The sequence below is a fragment of the Athene noctua genome, chromosome Z (genome assembly GCF_965140245.1).
Source record: "Athene noctua chromosome Z, bAthNoc1.hap1.1, whole genome shotgun sequence".
NCBI classification, from domain to species: domain Eukaryota; kingdom Metazoa; phylum Chordata; class Aves; order Strigiformes; family Strigidae; genus Athene; species Athene noctua.
The window spans coordinates 73243284-73264819 of record NC_134077.1 but is presented as its reverse complement, the minus strand read 5'-3'; the positions used below and the strand labels follow the sequence as shown (position 1 = coordinate 73264819).

Sequence of the window (21536 nt, the reverse complement as noted above, 5' to 3'; positions counted from 1 at the left end):
ACCTTATGACCTGTAGTTTGAAAATGAGTCCTCTAAGATGTATGTATATGATGTTGGAAGGCACGACTACAAGATGTCTGTTGTCTATCACTTAAATTTTATATATTGGATGATAGTAAGCATCGAGACATAGATTTTTGGCAGGTGAGCAATCTGGGTTTACACCCAAGGTCCTGAACTACCCATATTTCTGTAAGGACAGATTACCTCAGTGTTCCCTGGGCACTGAAAAACAGAAGGAGCAAAAAAGGTTTTTCTCTCATGTTTGCTCTTATCTGCCTGAAGAAATCTACAGCTCTCTCTGAAGTATGCGAGGAGGTCAGGGCATTTCAGCTCACAAAATCACAGAATCATCTAGGTTGGAAAAGACCTTGAAGATCACCTCGTCCAACCGTTAACCTAACACTGACAGTTCCCAACTACACCATATCCCTAAGCGTTAAGTTGATCCGACTCTTAAACCCCTCCAGGGATGGGGACTCCACTACCTCCCTGGGCAGCACATCCCAACACCTAACAACCCCTTCTGGAAAGAAATGCTTCCTGACATTTAGTCTAAACGTTCCCTGGAGCAACTTGAGGCCATTCCCTCTTGTCCTATCGCTTGTTACTTGGTTCAAGAGACTCATCCCCAGCTCCCTGCACCCTCCTTTCAGGGAGCTGTAGAGGGCGATGAGGTCTCCCCTCAGCCTCCTCTTCTCCAGACTAAACCCCCCCAGTTCCCTCACCTGCTCCTCATATGACATGTGCTCCAGAACCTGCACCAGCTTCAGTGCCCTCCTTTGGACACACTTGAGTAATTCAATGTCCTTTTTATAGTGAGGGGTCCAAAGTAAGTACGCAGTAATCCAGGTGCGGCCTCACCAGTGCAGAGTACAGGGGTATACAGCTGTATACAGCTCCTATGCCTTGTCTTCTTTTTTTCTGGCACCTTTTGGTGCATGACTTGTCTCATCAGCAGGCCTGAAGAGGTGAAGAGCTAGTTCCCTTCTGACTTGAGGGCAAAACAGCATCTAAGTGAGGGGAACAGTATAACAAGTACTTAAGTTAAAATGTAAATATTTGGGGGGACACATGTCTGTGTTTTCAGACTTGAGTGACTCAAAGTTGCACCACCGAAAAACTATGTGTATTCCCACCTCATTTCAAAAATCAGTGTCATTAAATACATCGAATAAAAGTCCTTAAATAGTCCTTAAGTATTAAAAGGCCTTAAATACCTTGTATTTAAATGTGTAGTGCTACTGTGAATGTAAGAATGGCTACTTAGATGTGTATTCCTGTCCTTACAAAGCCGAAACGATGCATCTGTATGCATACATTTTTGTCTTCCTGCTTTCAATACTACCATAAAAGATGAAGACAAGCAAAAAATCTCCATCATTTAGGGATCTCCCTAGATGACACGCTCCCCTCTGTTTAAATTACCTAGTCCCTTCTTAAAGACTAAACATTTAATGAGTAATATAAGTTACAGCCCTATTCTCAGAGCCTCATTGGCTTGGTTGTTTCCAAAGTTAGGTCTATGGGGGCTTGAGGGGGTCAGGAAGAATTGGCCCATGGTTCTGGCAGAACTGGAACATGTGGGGAACTCACAAACCCTTATGCCAAGTTTCTGTAACAGCATGGAGTCTTTCCATTACGGACTGGGAAAATTTGAAAACAGAAGCCAGCTTAGCTGTCACCACTGGGGGCCACTGCTACTTAGCAAGAGAGAAGCAAAGGGAAGTTGCTGCAAGGCATGGAGTCTGCACTGACTAGAGAGAGAGAAGCAAGAAGCGTCCCTGTGTGGAGTCACTGTTCAGAGACGGGAACAGGCAGCAAAACTATGCACAGGGAATTGAGATCTCCAAACAATTAAAATATGAATGAGATGCTAAGACTTTTGCTGAATGTCACCATGAGTCATGGCAGAACTGGCACCAACCACTCATTGCAGTGGTACTCTCAGTCCTGTGCTGGCCCACATATCTGTGGGAACTGGTTTGCATACTAGTAATAATTGTGACCCCTTGCTAATCAATTCTGGTCAAACATGGGTTATCATCCCTGTTGCCTTCATTGGCTAGACACTTTTCTTGCTAAGAGGGAGAACAGGCGATATGGAATAGGCAAAAAAAAAAAAGTCAGATAGTGGAAACTTTTTGGGGAATAGAGAGCAAGACAAACTGGAACATTATAAGATGGACAGAGGAATTATGTACGAAAGAGAAGTGGATGGCTTCTCCTTATAGTCTGAGAGGTATTTTTTTCTAAATATGACTTTTCTGTATAAGCACATACTGCTGGAATAATGCAGAATTGAGAATTCTGGACTAGATGCAGTAGTCAGGCTTTTCCAAGGGTTTTTCCTAAGGATTAAGAAAACTTAGGTGAAAATCTTTCTCACTCCAGACATTATCCACATAAGTAACATTATTTTACAGCCAAATTGACCCTTCGGAAAAATCTTCTGTACAAAAGGTATTCAGCCTTAAATAGAAACTAAGGCCTGACTTTTCCTATCTCTTCCACATGAGATGATGGCATAACTCCAAATGCGCCAGTGTTCATATACTTTACAAGTGACAAGGGAATTACACCTCATGACCATTTGTCACACTGATGCAATATAAATGTTTTGGAGAGGAGCAGTTACATGTCACACAGACCAACATTTGCCCCTTTGTGCTGCTAGTTTTTAGACAGCAGACGGTATTTTCTTTTTGGTCTGAGCTACCATGCCATGAAGGAATTATATTTAAAGGGCCAGTCTGACTGAACGTAATTCTTTCAAAACTAAACATACATAGAGGTGAGAAAAGGAGAACAGGGTAAAGAGGGGTTTCTCCCCCGGAATTAGTGAGCAAGCTGGCATAATTGTTGCTGAAAATTGTTGAGTGTTGACCTCCCACCAAACACTTTAAATAAGTCTCTGATACTAAACAAGCATTGTACCACATTGTGCTCTATCAACCCAAACCTCTGTTGGCAGGCCAGGCTGGAGAAGACCATCAAAGGCAGATGATAAGAAAAGCAGCTGTGGGTCACTGAGGAGTGTTCTGGGCCACACCCCCCTGGGAGATCTTTGGCACTGATACAGCTATTATACAATGTTAATTAGATAATTCTAATTAATTCATTCGAAGTGTAAATTAGGAAGGAATGAAGATAAATTACACTGATACATTTAACCCCATGCTGTTTATTTAGCAGTCGAACAAAATAATGTGGTTAAAAAGAGTCTAACAAGGCAAAAGTCCAAGACACAGCTGTTTAATAACATTAAAGATGAGATCTCAGCCTGTGCTATGGGCACATACTGCTTATTTGCATTTAAAAGGGTTGCCATGATAGCCGTACTGGCAAACCCTGCTACTGTAGATGCAGCTGATACTAACAAAACGAAACAAAAAAGGTATTTCCATCTCTTGGATGAAATAACTTGTGCTGGTAAATGGATTATATTGCTGGTACAGCTCTGCCAGTGCTATAACTCTTACTGTTGTTGCTAGAGTAGTCTGGAAGATGTTTTAGCTACATAGCTGATTTGAGGAAAACAGACCCTGCAACTCAGAGAGTTATAAAGCAGGTATGTTTACTCCGGTGCCGGGGTGCAAGGGGATCTCTCCACAAAGCTTGCACATCAACAGCACATTTTACCAGAAATTTATTGAGTGTGGATATCCATATCCATTGGATTACGGAATACAAATATCCATATGCATGAGTAGGGCTGGGTTAGTTCTAGAGGCTGGTGTCAGCAGTTTATGTCATCTTCGTGCCTGTGCATTGCCTCCTGGTGGTCGTCTTCGGGTGTCTTTTGGAGGAAGGCTCGTAGTCTTTCTCACCTTGTAGTTTTCCTCAGAGCATACGCAGATTCTCTTGGCCATTTTCTTGAACAACAAGAGTGGTTTCAGCCAGTTTACTCATTCTATCTTATCTAAAAGTACCAGAGTATCAATTTCTACTGTCCATATATGGCTATCTATTCATTAAAAGACTAAACTAGTTAGAGCACATCTGTTTTCCAAGGACAAGAAACATTTTTTGTCGAACGAAGTAATTCTTGGTAAGTTTCCACAGAAAACTGCTTTGATTTGATGAAACACAGCAGTCCTTGGTAAGCTGTCACAGAACAGTCAGGGCAAGCAGGATTCTTAGCAATACTCAGAAATCATTATAAGTTGCTATAAGTAAATAAGTTGCAAAGCAGGTGATCATTTCCTGGTATCATAGCTATGCTTGCAAAATATTTGAAGTGTCAATAAAACCATATTATAAAGTCTGCTATACATTCAAGGATCCAAAAACTTGTCTCAGCACAGAAGCCAAACCAATTTAAATAAAGTGTGAGGTGAAAGTCATTTAGTTAAAACAGGAGTGCTTCTCTGCATAGCAACCTGGATTCCCTGCTCAAGGCAGGGTGGTTGGAACTAGATGGTCTTTAAGGTCTCTTCCAACACAAACCATTCTATGATTCCGTGATTCTATGACTGATTTGAGTTGACAAATGTGTCACAATTCTAGAGATGAAAACTGAAAATATTTGGGGGTTTTACAGGCTTTCTGTTTTTGAAGGCCACACTGCCAGTTCACATAATTTATTAAAAGAAACAAACAAAACAAGCCCTAAGAGATTATCAATTTCACATGACTCTAATAGCTTGGGCTTTGAGAAAATGGCCAATTATCTTGTGATTTGTGATAAAATCATGATATTTAGCAACACTCCAAAGATCCTATCTATTCTGGCGTACAAATACTAGGAGAAACATGTCTAAACTAGTTCAGTGGGCATGTTAAACTATGTCCTGGGATAGGCTAGGCCAGCTTTGTTTTCAGCAGTGTCAAAATACAGATTGGCCCATCTACAAAACTGGCTTAACTGGAACTGTGTTTAAATGTGACCTGACTTAGTTCTTAGATCAACATAAACCAGGTCCAAGATTTGCTTTGGACCAGGTTAATTTCTTCAGTGTTTTTTCCATGATAGCCATGCAAGCATTCTTCTTCTAAAAATATGTTATAAACTGTATACAGCCACATCTACCTAGTTTTAACTCCTGTGCAGAAGAGAGCAGAGGAACTTTGGATGATCTTTGTCATCTGAGCATAAATAGGACCTCCTGTGAGCACATTCAAGAGAACTGCTGTTGCAGTTTGTAAGCTTTCCAGGTGTGGAATTACAAACAGCGGACTAGGGACTTCTCCTTCTCTATGTTCCCACCAATAGCACTGCTTTACACCGTGCATATGCACTGAGTTACATGCACACAGAAGGGGCTGTTTGGCTGTGTAGCTGTTTCCTCAACAGATGATGTATAGCTTCATCCAATCATTCTGCCCTGATTAACTTCAACAGGTTCCTCATTTTATGGAGGTCATGGACGATCAGTACTTGATCTTGTCACTCTCTTACAGGATTATTGCATCATTCTGTTCAGAGTATTGCCCCAATCTGCGTGCTGTGGGCAGCCATGTAAGCCCTGTATGTTGACCTCTCTCCAGAACTCATTTTTCATGGACCGTTCCTCATAGCTGTGCTCAAAATCAGTTTTACAGTTCAGATGTTGCTGATTGATATATTAGGTAACATTATTCTACCGTTTTTGTTTTTTACTTGTGGTGATAATTCTGCCTATTTGAAGTTTGTCCTTATGCTGTATGAAGTGACGCATCCCTGTGTTTTTAATTGCATAGGATGATATAATCTGACTGACACCAGACTATGGAAGATTCACCATAATGAAATTAGGTCTAAAGAGACAGGATTTGGGTGAAATCTCTGCAGGTTTTGCTCCGGGAAAATGGGAGAAAACAGGATCTGGCATTTTATGGGAAATAATATGATGAAAGGAAAACCACAGACTCATAACATGGACAATCATGTCAAACATTCACAGTCTAATCCAAAAACTCTAGAGACAGATGACTCAAGTGAGCACTGGTGTCCGTGAATACCCCTTGCGTAATGTTGTTTACAATTTCCAACATACTTTATTACATACAGATGTGCAGCATTTTTAGACCTTGCAATCCACAGTACTTCATGTCATAATCAAACAATATTGTAAGAAGAAATAATCCATGAAACAAATTACTCCTTCATCTGCTCTGTTCAGTCATGCTCTCCAGGCTGGCATATGCTCCGAGGCTCTCTGGAATTTCAGATGTGGCCTGCTGTACACTAACTGTGTGCTTATCTGCAGACTCTGGAGTCCAGCAAGATGAATACAAGTAACTCTCTGCATCTTAGTGAAATGCTTGCAGGGCTTTTTTAAATAGGATAAATTTGGGTGACATTTCATTATTTCATTTCACAATTCTCCAAACTATTACAGCTGGGAGTTTCTTGCTGGTGGATGTGAAATAATTGTTCTTATCTTTCTTGAAGCCTCTTTGGACTAATGCTATTGCTTTAAATGGTATTAGCAAGTGGTAAATTAGCAGTATGTACAATGTTCAGTATGGCACCCTGTATTTTTTTTCTCGTAGAGTTCCACAATACCATGACTGCTGTTTCGTCTAGATGTTTATTTTTGAAATCTGCTTTTTGCACAAGCGCATTTTTCTCATACTTTGTTAACTGGTAAGTAATTAAAGCCAGGTTTAGCGTTGTGCTTCTGCAGCCCGTCGGTGTGAGGCTAGAGGCGGTAGCTCTGTGACGGCCTCATGAGAGCGCAGTGGCAGCGCGGTGCGCGGCGGCGCCGGGGCCGCGGGAGGGAGCCGCGCCCGGGAGCGGTGCTCGGCTCCCCGCCACGCCCTGGGGCCCTGCCGCCCGCTCCCCGGGACGCTGCGGAGGGGCTCGCCGGCGGCTGCTTTTCTCGGCTCCTCCCCGGGCTTGGCCGCGGCGAGCACAGCGTGCGGGCCGAGGCAGCGCAGCCACCGAGCGGCCCTTCTCCCCCGTCCCCGTCCAGCTATTTCGGTGTCCGCAACGCAGCGTGTGCCCCCTTGTCCACTCGGAGCGCCGCGGGTGCTGGTGGCCCGGTCCCCGGGGAGCGCCCACCTGGCCCCGCGGAACACCGCTCCAGCTCGCCCGCACGGCGGGGTCCGGCCCGGCTAACCCCGCGGGGCCACCGCGCCGCCCCGGCCCGGGGCCATGGGGAGCGCCCACCGCGCGGCCCGCGGGCAGGGGAGGCCGTCCTGCAGCCCCCGGCGGGGCGGCGCGGGGGCACCTTTGCACCTTCCCTGCCGCCGGCCAGGACGAGACAGCGCAGCGCCGGTACCGGCGCCCTGCCCGCCGCCGCCGCCTCCCCGTCCCTCCCCCGCCTGTCACTCACTCGCTTTGCATAAACGCTCCTCCCGCCCCCAGCCCTTATACCCCTTCTCCGCGCTGCCGCCGGGGCAGAGCTGCGGCGGCCGAGCGCGGGCACCGCCAGCCGCCCATTTCTCACCTTCCTTCCGTCCCTTTTCCCCACCTCCCGCCCTCCTTCCGCGTCCCGCCTCCCGCCAGCGGCACCACCTCCGCTGGCGCTGCGCGGCCGCTTCTCCGCGGTACCGCCGAGCCGGCAGCCGCGCTTCCCGCCCATGCGCGGCGCCGCGCCGCCCGCGGAGGCCGAGGGACGCCCGCGCTCGCCCGGGAGCCGCTGCCGTAAGTCGGTGCCCGCCGACCTGTTGCCGCAGCGGGGGGGGGGCGGGCAGCGCGGGTCCGCGGGGGGCGGCCGGGCTGCCACACGCGCGGGGCAGGCGCTGCGTGGGTCTCCGCTTGCCCGTGGGGCGCTGCGGAGCCGCTCCGGCTGGAGCCGGGCTGCCCCGCTGGTCCCCGGCGCAGCCGGCGCCCGGCCCTCCTCCGCCTCGCCCGGAGCGCCGGCGAGCATCGGCCCTTCCGCAGGCAGCGGGGCGCTGGGCGGGCGGTGCGTCGACATCCGTGGTAGCTGTTGTCTCCGGTATGCGGCTGCCCTCGGACAGGGCCGGCTCCTGTTAGGAAGCCTAATAGCCTCCCCGGTGGGCTTCGGTGTCCGCCTCGGGGTCCCGGGAGGTGCGGAGCATCCCTCGCGGTCGGGAGGCAGGGCAGGGGAATGAGCGACCGCCTGGCTGCTCCGGGAGCTGGCTGCGACGCCGCAGTAGTAGAGAAACTTTTGCACGAGGTTATTGCTCTATAAAGGAAACCAAATGCATTTTAACTTCTCATACTGCTTCTTTATGAAGTTGGGAAGAAATCCAGCACGTTCTTTTTCAGAGACGGAGTTGTTCTGGCGTTATGATGAACTGGGGGGGGGGGGGGGGGGGAATTTAGAGTTTGGTTTCTTTGTCTGCATGTGATGAACTGATGAACAGTAGTGTATTCCTAGCAGGAGCAGCATGTTCTGCTTTCCGTCTCACTGCAGGTCCTAGGAAGCCACTGAGTTAGTGGCTTAGAGGACTTTAGGTAGGGTCCGGGTCTGGGTCTGCGAAACTGATAGTATCGCTGCGGATTTAGCAGTTGAAAGCGGCATTAGTTAAATCGATTGGCTGTTTAGCAGATTTCCTCTCCTTCAGCGGGTTCACTGGTTCTAAACAAAACACAACCACTACCCTGTAATTACAGAGTCATATTAAAATAGGCTACATCAGGGATGTGTCAGTAATTTGAAAATACGTGATTTTTCATTTGATTTAGGCTGAGACCTGCATGCGGCAGAGCTGTTAAGAAGTAGGGCAGGGAGTCTGTTGTTCAGTCTTCAAGTAGCGTACACTACTGGCGCTGCTGTGACAAGCGGCCTGTTGAAGTGTAATTATAAATCAAAGTCTTGGTTCAACCTCTATTCCTAGATAAAATCTGTATCCGTAATTTACTGACCACTTCTTGTCTTCTGCATACAAATATTGTTATTTCTAAGGAAAAAAATGCCTGAAGGGATTTGACTCATATTATTCAAGATGAACATTTGTTTACTGACTGTAAATTACCTCTGCTGAAGTATTTGAGTCTTGCATAATTTCCAACAGCAAATAGAGAAATCAGAGATGTCACTTATATGCTTTAATATTCTTGTAAGATTTTGGACTGAGCTAAGTGTCAGGAACTGCAAAAGGACATACTTACAGAAACAGTCTGTTAGTAAATTATGATAATTGCTTGTAAGGATGTTTGTTCGACTAGCCCATGTGTAAACTCATCTCAGCAACCACAGTAGAGGAAAAGATATATATAGATATGTATCTTTGTTCTGTTTGGGAAAATATGTTAGCTTATCTTAAATGTGAATTGGCATACTTTGAATTCTTCTCAGTAGATGACATTGTGATGATAAAGGCAGTATTACTTGAATAGTTAAAGACCAGTATATGTAAAATCTGCAAGTGCTTCCTGAGAAACGGCATTGATCACTGAAAAAAAAAAAAAAAAATCTTCTATTTTAGTGGGGTGAAATGCTGAGCGTCTTATTCAGTAGCTGTCAGTGGCTCTTGGTTTTTTTTACAGCACTGTCTGTAACTGTGGCTGTGGGTGGGCTAGGGTAACACACAGTGATCTGTTCTTCCCATCTGCATATCGTCTGTAGCATCCAATGTATGCATCACTGCAGGGTGGGGTTTTTATGTTTGCCTCTATTTTGTTGTGGTTATGGGCTCATTCTGAATGATGCTGAGCAAGTGACACAAGAGTACAGAGTCTGCTGAAAGATCTGAATGCCTTGTTTGCAGCGTTTGATGTGAACTTTAACTGCCCTATTTCTGAACCCTGTGTGCATGATAAAAGAAAGTTTCCAGTATATGCCGAATTCTCCCAGTGTGTGGGGGGAAAGGAGAAGAGCTGTGTTTTCATGTATGTTTTGTTACGCCTAGATTGTGGCCTATACACATTGACTTAGCTGAGATGGAGAGCAGGGGAGGCAATGAGCATCTTCAGATCCTGGTGACTATTGTCTCTGATCAGTGGGTGTTTAGCTCCCATCCTGCTCCCTGGTGAGGAAACCTTGCAGGAGTAAGTCCTCAGTGTGAGGTAAGCCAATCTGTAGAGATCCATTAAATTGCATGGGATCATAAAATGGTAAAGTGCCTGGAAAAATTTGAAAAAATTGCAGGAGGTGCTTTGTCAGTAAAGGGTTTACCTTCCCATCGGTGTTTCCAAGCTGTATTTCAAGCCATGACCCTTTCTGTAATCCTTCAGTTCCAGCAGGTTTCAACCTGTATATGGTCAGTATAATCTTTTTGTTTATAAATGGGTAATTTTAGTCTGAGATTAGTGCTCAGTGTCCTTGAATGCCATCTGAGTCTTTATTTGCCAGACAATGCAATTGCAGTAAAGGTAATTTAATTTTTCTTGTAAAAGGATTTGTAATTTGAGGACATACCAGCCTCCTTGAATTGGTCATTCTTGGTGCATTTAATAGGTTGGTATGAGGAGCATTGGGAAAATACGTTTCCAAATTTTTTCCATGGTAGAGTGAGACAGAGACTTTGCCTTGTGGCTCTGATGGGAAGGATTCCTCTCTGTTTTGGAGGATTTTGAATTGAGCACTGTATATTGAGCTGTGTTGCTTGTTCTTTTCAATCCCAGTTAAGTTTCAACAGGGAAGTCATGTTTCAGTTTAGAGGAAATGGGCTCTGGTAGTTTTACAGTCAGATGTCTCTTTGTTCCTTAATTGATGTTGGTTTGAGGGGCTTTTTCGCTGTGACTGAAGGGAAAGATGTATCACATCTTTGGATGTGACAAAATCTATTATTCTGTATGTTAGCACAGCTAACAAGGAGGCTATGCTGCATTTATTCTGTAGGTGTTGCATATTGCATATGCACAGATTGCTTGTTCTGAAATGGAGTCTGTTGCTGAAATTAATCATGTATGGCTTTGATCTTGATAAGGTTCTGGTCATACAAATATAGAAAAATGTGTATTTATTTAAAAATGGTGGGGTTTTTTTGAAGCTCGTAAAGCTCTTGTGTTGAAGCATGAAGTGTGGGAGTAGAGTTGTGCAGTTCTGTACTGCTTAAACATGCTCAGGAATATGGAAATGTTTGAGTCTGAGAGAGGGAAGTATATCCACATTAAAAACCTCCACAAGTGGCCTCAGGTCATGCTCTGACTTTGAGCATTGGGCGCTTCTCAGGTAGGCTTTTGCCCCGTTCCTTATTTGAAGGTTCAGTAAAAGGGACTCTGGGCATATGAGTATTATAATATTTAGGGAAGTTTGGTTCTTGTATTTCTCCAAGCTTCCTCTGCAGCTTGGAGAGAGAGAAGTGAAAGTATTTTAGTGGTCACAGCCACAGCATGCACTGGGCTCTGTATGCTTCACCTCTTATTCCTTGCACTGTGGCTTTTTGGCCATTAGCTTTATATGGCTGCCAGTATTCCTCCCTTTCCTTATACTCCATACTACTTTGGCTTGGCTCTTAATTAAATCTGGAAACTTGCTTCTGTAATCATATGTAGACCTGCATATCATGGCAGGTAACAGAAATATCCATCTCCAAACAGGGACCAAACAGCATTGTGTTTGTTGGGAACAGAGTAGGATAGGATAGATCTTCTGTTTTATCCCTCCTCCAAACCTCAGAGTGAATCAATGGCTTGTGCTCTGAGTACCTGACTCAAGGCAGCTTCAGAGGTGATACCTCTGTGACTTCAGCTGGTAGTCAAAACACATTGTCTGCTGACTCTGTCCATGTATGTATAAGCTGTATCATTATAGCAGGCAGCTGCTGGCAGAGTTTGAAATGTAATCTCTGAAATTTGTCTTTTTTTTATGATTTCACAAGTCTATACATTTATGATCATTGCTAGGTTTTTATTTTAAAGTTCCCTTTTTTCCATTCTCTGCTGTTGCATATGGAATTTATATCAAAGGGAAGTTTCCTAATGGGATTAGTCGGTTTTTTGTTCCCTGTGCAGCTTTTGACATTCCTTAGGTATTCTGTCTGGTAGCTCTTCCTGCTATGATTCAGTACAGGAGAATGTTTCAAGCATATGCATGTGTACGTATGTAATGAATCAACTGGTCTAGGTTGGGGAAGGGTGAGAAAATCAGTCCTGGTTCCTTTTCTTTCTCCTCTTACTTACTTGCTTACTGTATTGCTATGAAAGTTGGAGATCAGGTTTCCCAAGATAAACCTGCTCTTGGGCAACAAATTCGGAGTATGTCATTTATGAAACTCATCTTACAAAAAAATAAACACATGCAAAAGGCAGATGCAATTCTCTGTCCACTCATCTATAAAGTAGGGCTTTTTTAATAAAAATCTTATAGTGAATAACAGATACACTTTTTGATATGCAAAAATAACTGTCTCATTAATCTTACTAATTTATTTTCTTTGTTTGTAGGTGTGAAAGAAAATGTCAGTCAGCATGCATGAAAATCGCAAATCTAGGGCCAGTACTGGCTCCATAAACATATACTTGTTCCACAAGTCATCCTATGCTGATAGTGTCCTTACTCACCTGAACCTTCTGCGTCAGCAGCGTCTCTTCACAGATGTACTTCTGCATGCTGGGAACAGGTCATTCCCCTGCCACAGAGCTGTTCTAGCTGCTTGTAGCCGCTATTTTGAAGCAATGTTCAGTGGAGGACTGAAAGAGAGCCAGGACAGTGAAGTCAACTTTCATAATTCGATTCACCCTGAAGTCTTGGAGCTTCTTCTGGACTATGCATATTCCTCCAGGGTTATCATCAATGAGGAGAATGCGGAGTCGCTGCTGGAGGCTGGTGACATGCTGGAGTTTCAGGACATTAGGGATGCTTGTGCAGAATTTCTGGAGAAAAACCTTCATCCCACCAACTGTCTTGGCATGCTGCTGCTGTCGGATGCTCACCAGTGTACCAAGCTGTATGAACTCTCTTGGAGGATGTGCCTTAGCAACTTCCAGAGTATCAGTAAAAGTGAAGACTTCCTTCAGCTGCCAAAAGACATGGTAGTGCAGCTCCTTTCCAGTGAAGAATTAGAAACTGAAGATGAAAGGCTAGTATATGAATCAGCTATCAACTGGGTAAACTATGACCTGAGTAAGCGTCACTGTTACCTGCCCGAGCTATTGCAGACAGTGAGACTGGCCCTCTTGCCAGCCATATACCTTATGGAGAATGTGGCCATGGAAGAACTTATCACCAAGCAAAGGAAAAGCAAAGAGATTGTAGAAGAATCAATACGATGCAAGTTAAAGATCTTACAGAATGACGGAGTGGTCACTAGTTTGTGTGCCAGACCTCGTAAAACTGGCCATTCACTTTTTCTTTTGGGTGGCCAAACCTTTATGTGTGACAAGCTGTACTTAGTGGACCAAAAGGCAAAGGAGATCATTCCAAAGGCTGACATACCAAGTCCACGGAAAGAGTTCAGCGCTTGTGCCATAGGCTGCAAAGTGTATATCACTGGGGGACGAGGGTCAGAAAACGGAGTCTCCAAAGACGTGTGGGTGTATGACACCCTTCATGAGGAGTGGTCAAAGGCTGCTCCCATGCTGGTAGCTAGGTTTGGGCATGGTTCTGCTGAGCTTAAGCACTGTTTGTATGTAGTAGGAGGACACACCGCAGCAACTGGTTGCCTTCCAGCTTCCCCTTCAGTATCCTTAAAGCAAGTAGAACAATATGACCCTGTGACCAACAAATGGACCATGGTCGCCCCATTGCGAGAGGGAGTAAGCAATGCGGCTGTAGTCAGTGCAAAGCTTAAGCTGTTTGCTTTTGGAGGTACCAGCGTTAGCCATGACAAGCTGCCCAAAGTTCAGTGCTATGATCAGTGTGAAAACAGGTGGACAGTACCAGCCACCTGCCCTCAGCCCTGGCGCTACACAGCTGCAGCTGTTCTGGGTAACCAGATTTTTATTATGGGTGGAGATACCGAATTCTCTGCATGCTCCGCTTATAAATTCAACAGTGAGGCATACCAGTGGACTAAGGTGGGAGATGTGACAGCGAAGCGAATGAGCTGCCATGCAGTGGCATCTGGAAACAAATTGTATGTGGTTGGAGGCTACTTTGGCATTCAGAGATGCAAAACGTTGGACTGCTACGATCCCACCTTGGATGTATGGAACAGCATAACAACTGTGCCCTATTCGTTAATTCCCACAGCATTTGTCAGCACATGGAAGCACCTCCCCTCATAATTGTGTGTATGTTGCAATTACAAATGACCAGGTAAGAAATAACGCCTTTGAATTACACTGTAATAAGGCTTTTCATATCTCTGAGGAGTGTGAGTGTATTCAATCCAATTTTATAGCTGGAACAACTGATACGCATACATTCACAGGCTGTTATAAGCCAGGCACTATGTCTGTGACAAAGCCAGATACTGGGAGTAATTGGCCACATATCTTGCACCCACTTCTCTTTACGTGGCCTTTTCCTGCGTGATCAAGATATAAAGGACTAAGCAAAAATAACACTCAACTTGTGGGGAAATGAAGATAATCTGTTGGAAATCAAATTCTGCTCTGTGTTTAAATACTAAATGCATGCTAAACACGGGTTTGGTGCCATTTTCCTGACAACAGTGCACAAAAAAAATACTGTAAATTCTGATCTGAAGCCTGATGGTGAATTCACTTGAATTTCCAGACAGACAGCATGCTTTCTCCATGCAGATAGCCATTAAGGAAACTTGCTGTCTTATGAAAGGTGTTTCACGGGCACTTCAGGCCTAATTTTCCATCTCACCTAGATAGGTGAGGTAAGTTGCACCTGCATGGACCAACACTGCATTTGCTCCACTGATAAGCTTTAAAATACAGATTTTTCAAAATAGTTATGGTCATATATGTTGGACTAGATATAGTGTCAGGAAGACGTATAATACATACTGCTGGCTGAAATAATTACTGGTCTATAGCGTGCACTGTTCCAGAACAGTTCAATTATACATAATGGGCCAAGCTCTTACCAGAAGCAACTTCAGCACTGTGTCTTCTCACCAGCAAGTCTGAATTTGGCCTTGGTTGGTTGTTGTGAATTTCTGATTCTTAAAAGGAGCAGAGAAAAGATTCACAAAAAAAACCCCACTAAAAAAATCTAGGTACTTAGACATACTGCCAATATTTTTCAAATCTGTTTATTTCCTCCTAAGTACTAACTGTTACTTCAAGTGTTACTCTTTTTTTCTTATTTTTATCTTTTCTAGAGATACATCACTTAAAATAAGTCATTGACATTTTCCAGAACTATTAGTCTGTGTATTTTACAACAAATCTGGCAGTATCCCGTTAGTGTTGTGTTGCTCTTTTCCCCCATTCCACCCTTGAGACTTCAGTACAGAATCACAGTTGCCACCAGCCAACCAAACAAATATAGTGGTATGCTTAATCCTAAATAATCCATGCCCTGTGAGTGGTAGTTCCCTTTTGGATGTGAACAGTGTATAGCATAACCATGAAGGCAGGCAGGTTAAAAGCAAGGCAAACACAGTTGCAGTAATTCAACAAGCTCTGTGTTTGCATCTAGGTTACCTAGGTTCTCCAGAAAACAGGAAGGACAGCTTGTGTATGAAGACGTACCTAGGTTCTTCTGTTTGGGACAGATCATATTTTTTTTTCTGGTGTCTTTTGCAGCAGGACACATTTGCCTGACTCTTGTAGTAAACATGAAACAAAATTCTTTGAAGTAGTGTAGATAGAAGTATATAACTAGAAATTCAGGGTCGTTGTGAAATTCCTTTCTCTGTGTTACAGGATTTATCTATCTCATAGTTGCCCTTCAGCTGACTGGGAGTTTTGATTAAGTAAACAATACAAGGTTGGGCCCATGCAAAGCAGCAGGTCAGCGTGGAAATCTAGTGTGAAATTGGGATGTGTTGTGCCATCAGCTACTCTTGTCTCAGGTGGTTGGTTGTCTTGAAGAAGACGCTGCCCTCTCTCCTCTCCTTACTTCATTTTCCCTAGATTTACTCTTGGGAAAGAAGGACAAACCCTTGAGACTTAACAAATCCTGGGTGCTGGGAGTAATCACACCCCTGACAAACAGCAAATGGAGGCCCCAGTTTTTGTGTGGTGGCTTCCTCCCTAGCTGGGGACAATGTCTTGACATCTTCAGTTAATTTCTATTATTACTGACTTTCAGCAGTGATCAGTGTTATCAGAGTAGCAGTACTGAATGCCCGGACTCTGGTCTGTGCCAAGAAAAATATTGACTTATCCTTCTGAGACTGACTTAATTGTTCTAAAGTTTACAGTACATGAGAGGGAGTGTTTTATTTTGAAAAAGAGTCCTCAGAATATAACGGTGTAAAAAGCTTTCCTTTGCTCTGTTGTATCTTCTTAAAAAACATTATTTTAGCTTAACTCACACACAAGAGAACTGGCTGAACACAGCTGTAGACTGAAATCTCTCCAATGCTGTGTGCTCATCCAGCAAGTAGTTTGGTTGGGTTTTTTTTGTTGGTTTTTTTTTTTTTTACTGAGTCCTGCTGCTTTGTCAGTGGGTGGGAAGGACAAAAAGGAAATTACTTCTGATTACCCTCTGTTTTCATGGTGCTGTGTGGCCCCAGTCTGACAGCTTTTAGGAAGACTTCAGTCTGCTTTGTCTCATTCCTCAAACTTGGGGCTTCTGAGTAGGTGAGGGATTTTTTCCCCCCTCCATTTCATAATTGTTTATATATTTTTTTTTTAAAGTTCATCCCATGACAAGGAACATTGTTTTGGCTTCAGTGTTAGTAATCCCTTTCAGCGGAAAGAACGACATGCTATGCTAAAGAATGTCTAGGAAAGACTAATCAACACTAAGTGCAGAGACCTTTTTTCAGACATAACAAAGATAGTGTGTTTCAAGCCCACAGTTGCAAAGAGGCTGATGCTGTGGGCTGTTATGTAGGCTGTGGTGCCTCCTATGAGTGTTCCCTGTTGTTCTTAGACATCACAGCTTGAGAGAGATGTGGTATTATGTTCAAGTGAACTGTGAGTTCGTGGGAGCTCCTTTGCATTGTAATGATGCAGGATTTGCCGCCTAAAATTCTAGCAGTGGTATCAGAAATGACTATGATGAGCTGATGATGGTTTGGAAGCAGAATTTTAATACAGCTTCAGAGTGTTAAGCAAAGCAGGATCTCAGCATCCAAAGGCTGAATTTCTCATTAAAAATTAATTATTCATAAAGGACTCTAGGGTGGAGTTATTGATGCATGGCACATTGCCGTGTGAAAATAAATGAGGCAGACTTCTGCTCTAATTAATAGTAGATATGTTTTAAGTAAGGGGATTATATGACCCTTTCTATATTGTGACTCAATTAAATTCTGAATTCTTCATGGTGAACAGAGGCATTGGGGTGAGACACCTTCACCTCCCCTTCTGCTTTATTCCAGCCAGGTTTGTGTTGGCCCAGGGATAGAAAAAACTCTTTACACTGAGTTCATGGGAGCTTTGGTGGAAAAGAAGTTGCACAATGTTATGTTTGCTTCAAACAAATCCACAAACCTTTAAGATTCTGGGTGAACACAGAACTGTTAAATTATGCAGGATGCAGAGCCCATCATGTTGAACTGTATTGGGCCAGTTTGATTTAGATTTCAAATGACTGAATTTATAGCCAAAAAATGAAATGGTCTTTCTGGGGTCAGTAGGATGGTAAAACAGAATAAAAAAGACAGATTCTGACCCTAAGTAATTATGGTTTTGGCTGGCTTATTTATCAGTATTTGGCTATCACACAGGAACAGGGGAGGGTGGGAGGTGCAGGGGGTGGGAAAGCCATCAACTGGATTGTATCCTAAGCCTAGGTTTTAGATTTTCTTTGACATCTAATAAAAACCTTATGGTGCATTGTCTCAGCAAAAGCTTTTAAGTCTTTTTTTCTCTTCTTTTTATTTGTTTCCCCTTTTCCCATGCTTTTAGTTTACTCCTTTATTTGGAGAGGAGAACTGGAACCTCAGATCTGGAGAAAAGGTTTTAATGAAGAAAAATTGTTCAGCATCTCTTGCATTTGAAGAAAATCATCAGCACCTTGTAAATTATCTAACCCAGACATGAAGGAATGGGAGGAAAAAATCTCTTTCTTTAATGCTTCAGCACGTGGTTTAAATATGAATGGACAAACCTATGATCAGGTCCTTGTGCTAGTAATTGTGGATTAATGCCAATATTAATCAGTCCTTCAAAGGAGAAAAAGAAGAGACGGAACTTCTCTGAGCTGTGCAGCACACAGCACTCAATTTCCACGGACTCTGCTGTTTGTATGTGAAATTTGAAATGGTTGTCACCTCGCTTTGTGGTGGTTTGAAGTGCCAGCGCCAGCTGCAGGGGAAGCAGGCCAGGTCTGAAACAGTGAGATGCTGCTGTGAATGAAGAGACAGTGCTATTGCTGCTGAACTCTAACTGGAGCATGCTTATCTGTGGGCAGTGCCTACATCTTTTAGATCCCACGTTGCATTGTCCTGTGTGCAGTGAGTGACCTTCCACTTGACAAGGAACAGACCAGTGGTGAAACGTTTTTGCAACAGTGGGGAATAAAAATTACATCCCCCAAATGCTCCTTGTTCCTTTTCCTCCCTGTATTTATAAGTAATTCAAACTGTCCCATTCCTGTTATGTTACTTGTTGTAGATACAGTTATTTATTGTTCAGTGCTTGCATGCTGAAGCAATGCCTGCAATGGTCTTCATGTTGCAAGGGCTTGTGTGAATTGTACGTTTTGCACATTTTGTGATCGCTGACTTGCTCTGCTGCACAAAGAAAGAAAACTTTTGGATAACAGTTGGAAGTGGGAGGGAGAGGTGGCTTCCCAGTCGGAAATGGAAGAATTACAAGGCAGGATCTTAGATTACACGCGTACTAAAGGAAGAAGCCATGGAGGTCACTTTCTCAGGCCACTGGCTCCCCAGGTTGCATGTGGTGTGTCTTGTAGATGGTGTCCTTGCTACATTTCATTTGTTGGTCATGCCTTTCAATTTCTAATCTGGAAATAGCCAAAATCTCTTGTAGCTCTCTCTTTGTGCAGCTTCCTGATTGCAATGCAAATACTGTGGAAGAGCTTCTGGATACCAAGCCTGGATGAAGTCATTGTCCAAAGTTATTTATTTATTTATTGGGTTGGAGGAGGGGTACTTAAGTATAGCCACATTGACCCGAATGAGTGGAGTATGGTGATTCAAGAATAAAAACAAAAACCTCAAGATAGGTTAGTGATGAAGTCTTTAAAAAAAAAAAAAACAAAACAAGAGCAGCAATTTTTGCACTGACTGGACTGCCTCATCCATCTGGATTTCAGATGATCATCTGAGTGGCCAGGTGTCAAAGACCCAAGTGCTCTGGCAAAATTCTTATGGGGATAGAAAATGAATTTCAAACCTCTTAATCTTCAAAATAGCCCTCAAACTCTGCTGCCTTTTATTTTCCTTAGCCAGGTGTGTCTTTAAACACTTGGTTGCTCAGAAGCGTCAGATACAATCCTGAGAAACCAAACTGATTTTTACATAAACTTACTTATTAGTCTGGTCTTGAGACAGATGAAGCTACTGTTTTTCTTCTGGATTTCAGAAGCTTATGTTTCACAGGTGCTTTCTTTGCCAGATCCTGTCATGAAGCATGTATTGTATTGTGTTTTTTTGTAAATGTTTCTGGAGCCCAATTTAACAGGCACATTCAGTAACATGGTGTGTGCTGCGGTATAAGTAAACAGCTGCATGTGTGCATGCAAAACAAAAATAGTCACATTGGTGATGTTTGCCTTTCTCTGTGTGACAGTGATATAGCTGTATTTGTGAAAGTTCTGTCATCTGAAAATGTTTACACTGGTCACTGGAAGTTTCTCTGTGCTGCCTTACATTTGACTTGCTGTTTGGAGTAGACCCTTACATTTCAGAAACAAGAGTATTTGGAGTTCTGTGAATACTGAAAGAACATTGATTAATTAGCAAAGGCATTACCAGTTTTTTAAAGGGTGAGGCCCAGCTAGATGTGAACAGTTACAGTTCCTCCGGTTAAACTGATTTCTTGAAATGATAGATTTTTAAAAAGTGTTTAAGCCTTCCCTTTCCCCCTCCCCCAGCACTGATTCTTTTCTCTTAGATGGCGTTTAAGCAATAAGAAAACATCCTAAATAGGGTATCTCTCCTTCCTATGTCCCTGTACTCGCACAGGTTGCCCTATTGAAGCAAACAGCCTTGAATTGCTTTTGCCTTTGATCTTATGGATTACTCCTGGGAGTGCGAAGGGAGCAATAAAATCAGACTTCCTGTGCTTTGCATGTCCTCTCCCCAGGGCTAGTGACTGCCTGAGGTACAAGGAAGAGAAGAACCTGGTCCCCAGGGGCCCTCTTGTTTGATTAAGGGCATACAAGTTTGAGACCTGTTTTCTCCATCGAGCTGACAGAGTCAAGACATGAAGCTGCATTGCATCTACTTAGCTTGTGAAATCTGTTTTGTAGCACCATGCAACTTCCAAAAGTGGGATGAATTTTCTGCAGCTGTTTCCAAAGTTGTGGTCTGCTTTCAAGTCCTCAGTTAATTCCTGTGTGTAGGCTGAAGGAAGCTGAAGTCAGGGTGGGCCTCTGGCTCTGCATGGTATATGCTAGGCTCTTGCTGTTTGAATTGATGTGGGAATCCTGGCTAGCTAGTTGACCATTCTAGTGCTGCAAAACACCCCACGCTTTGAAGCAAAAGCAGTTCACAGAAGAGTGCACACAAAAACCCTGGCATAAGACAGGAAGGTTCCTCTTATTTTGCGGGCTGGTTGCTGTAGAAACATGTAACAAAGGACAGCCTTCCTCTTCTGGTATAATTGTGCAGCCCCTTTTCTCTAGGTCTGACACCTGTCTGAATAAGAGTGATTAGAGCAGAATAATGTTCCCTTCCCTGGCTTTTGAAGATGTGGTTCATGTGCTAAAAGAAACTGTGCGAGTGAAGAAGTAAAATTGTCTATGTTGTATCTTTTCGTTTGCTACTACATTTTAAGGTTTTGTAAAACTTTTTCTTTTTTTTTTTTCACAATGTGAAACTGAAGGTCAATAAATTATTAGAGATTTTGTCTCCATGGAACATTTACTTCAAGAGTTGTCTCTTCTTCCCCTCCCTCCCCACCCCCAAATGCTTTGAATGCCTTATAATGTCCTTCACATGGTCTCTTAATAAAAGCACATCAACAACATATAGTTTACTGCCTTGGTTTAAGCTTCTGCTTCAGTTGCACTTCCCTTTGTTCTGTTGTGTTGCTGTTACTATGATCTCTATCTCAAAGTTCAGCAGTTAAGACTTAAAACATTTAAGAACAGGAAATGCAAGTTAGCTGGTGCTTGCAGTACAGTTTAGCTAGAGAGCTAGTGGCTGATATGACTTGGAAGTGGTATTAGGTCATCTTGAACCCTTCCTAATTATTCTCAAGGCAAAAAATGCTGGCTGTGTGTAAAACGTTCTGTATAATGCACACATCAAGCCGATCTTTTAAGGTTACTGACATTTTTATGTGTACACAGGGTGGTGGTTTATTGTTTTGGTTTTTATAAATGCTGTTGAGTTTCTGTGTTGGCTTAGCAGCCCTCTGGCCTTAAGGTGTTGCTGACTACTGTCCAGGTCTAAAATAACATCATGCAGGGTCATTCATGCACATACCATGGACGTTCAGTTGTGCAGGTCTGCTAAATATTGACCTGATGTCTGCCGAGAAAAGAATGTTCCTCAAGTGTGCATCTGTTGCATTGGAGCAAAGGAAC

At 43.5% G+C, this 21536-nt stretch overlaps 1 protein-coding gene across 2 annotated transcripts; it reads left to right on the top strand.

The window, feature by feature from the left end:
• The first annotated feature begins 7363 nt into the window (after positions 1-7363).
• Positions 7364-20869, top strand: ENC1 (ectodermal-neural cortex 1). Of its 2 annotated transcripts, none has more exons than XM_074932592.1 (3): positions 7364-7573; positions 12227-14039; positions 17726-20869. In XM_074932592.1, exon 2 carries the CDS (start codon positions 12239-12241, stop codon positions 14006-14008), a length of 1770 nt encoding a protein of 589 aa, XP_074788693.1. In that variant the 5' UTR covers positions 7364-7573; positions 12227-12238; the 3' UTR covers positions 14009-14039; positions 17726-20869. The 2 variants fall into 2 exon arrangements, with proteins under 2 accessions (XP_074788693.1, XP_074788694.1); XM_074932593.1 differs by having other exon boundaries at positions 7364-7577.
• The last annotated feature ends 667 nt before the right edge of the window (positions 20870-21536 follow it).

Coding starts and splice junctions, on each gene's coding strand:
- ENC1 (XM_074932592.1), top strand. CDS start 12,239: ATGTCAGTCAGCATGCATGAAAATCGCAAATCTAGGGCCAGTACTGGC.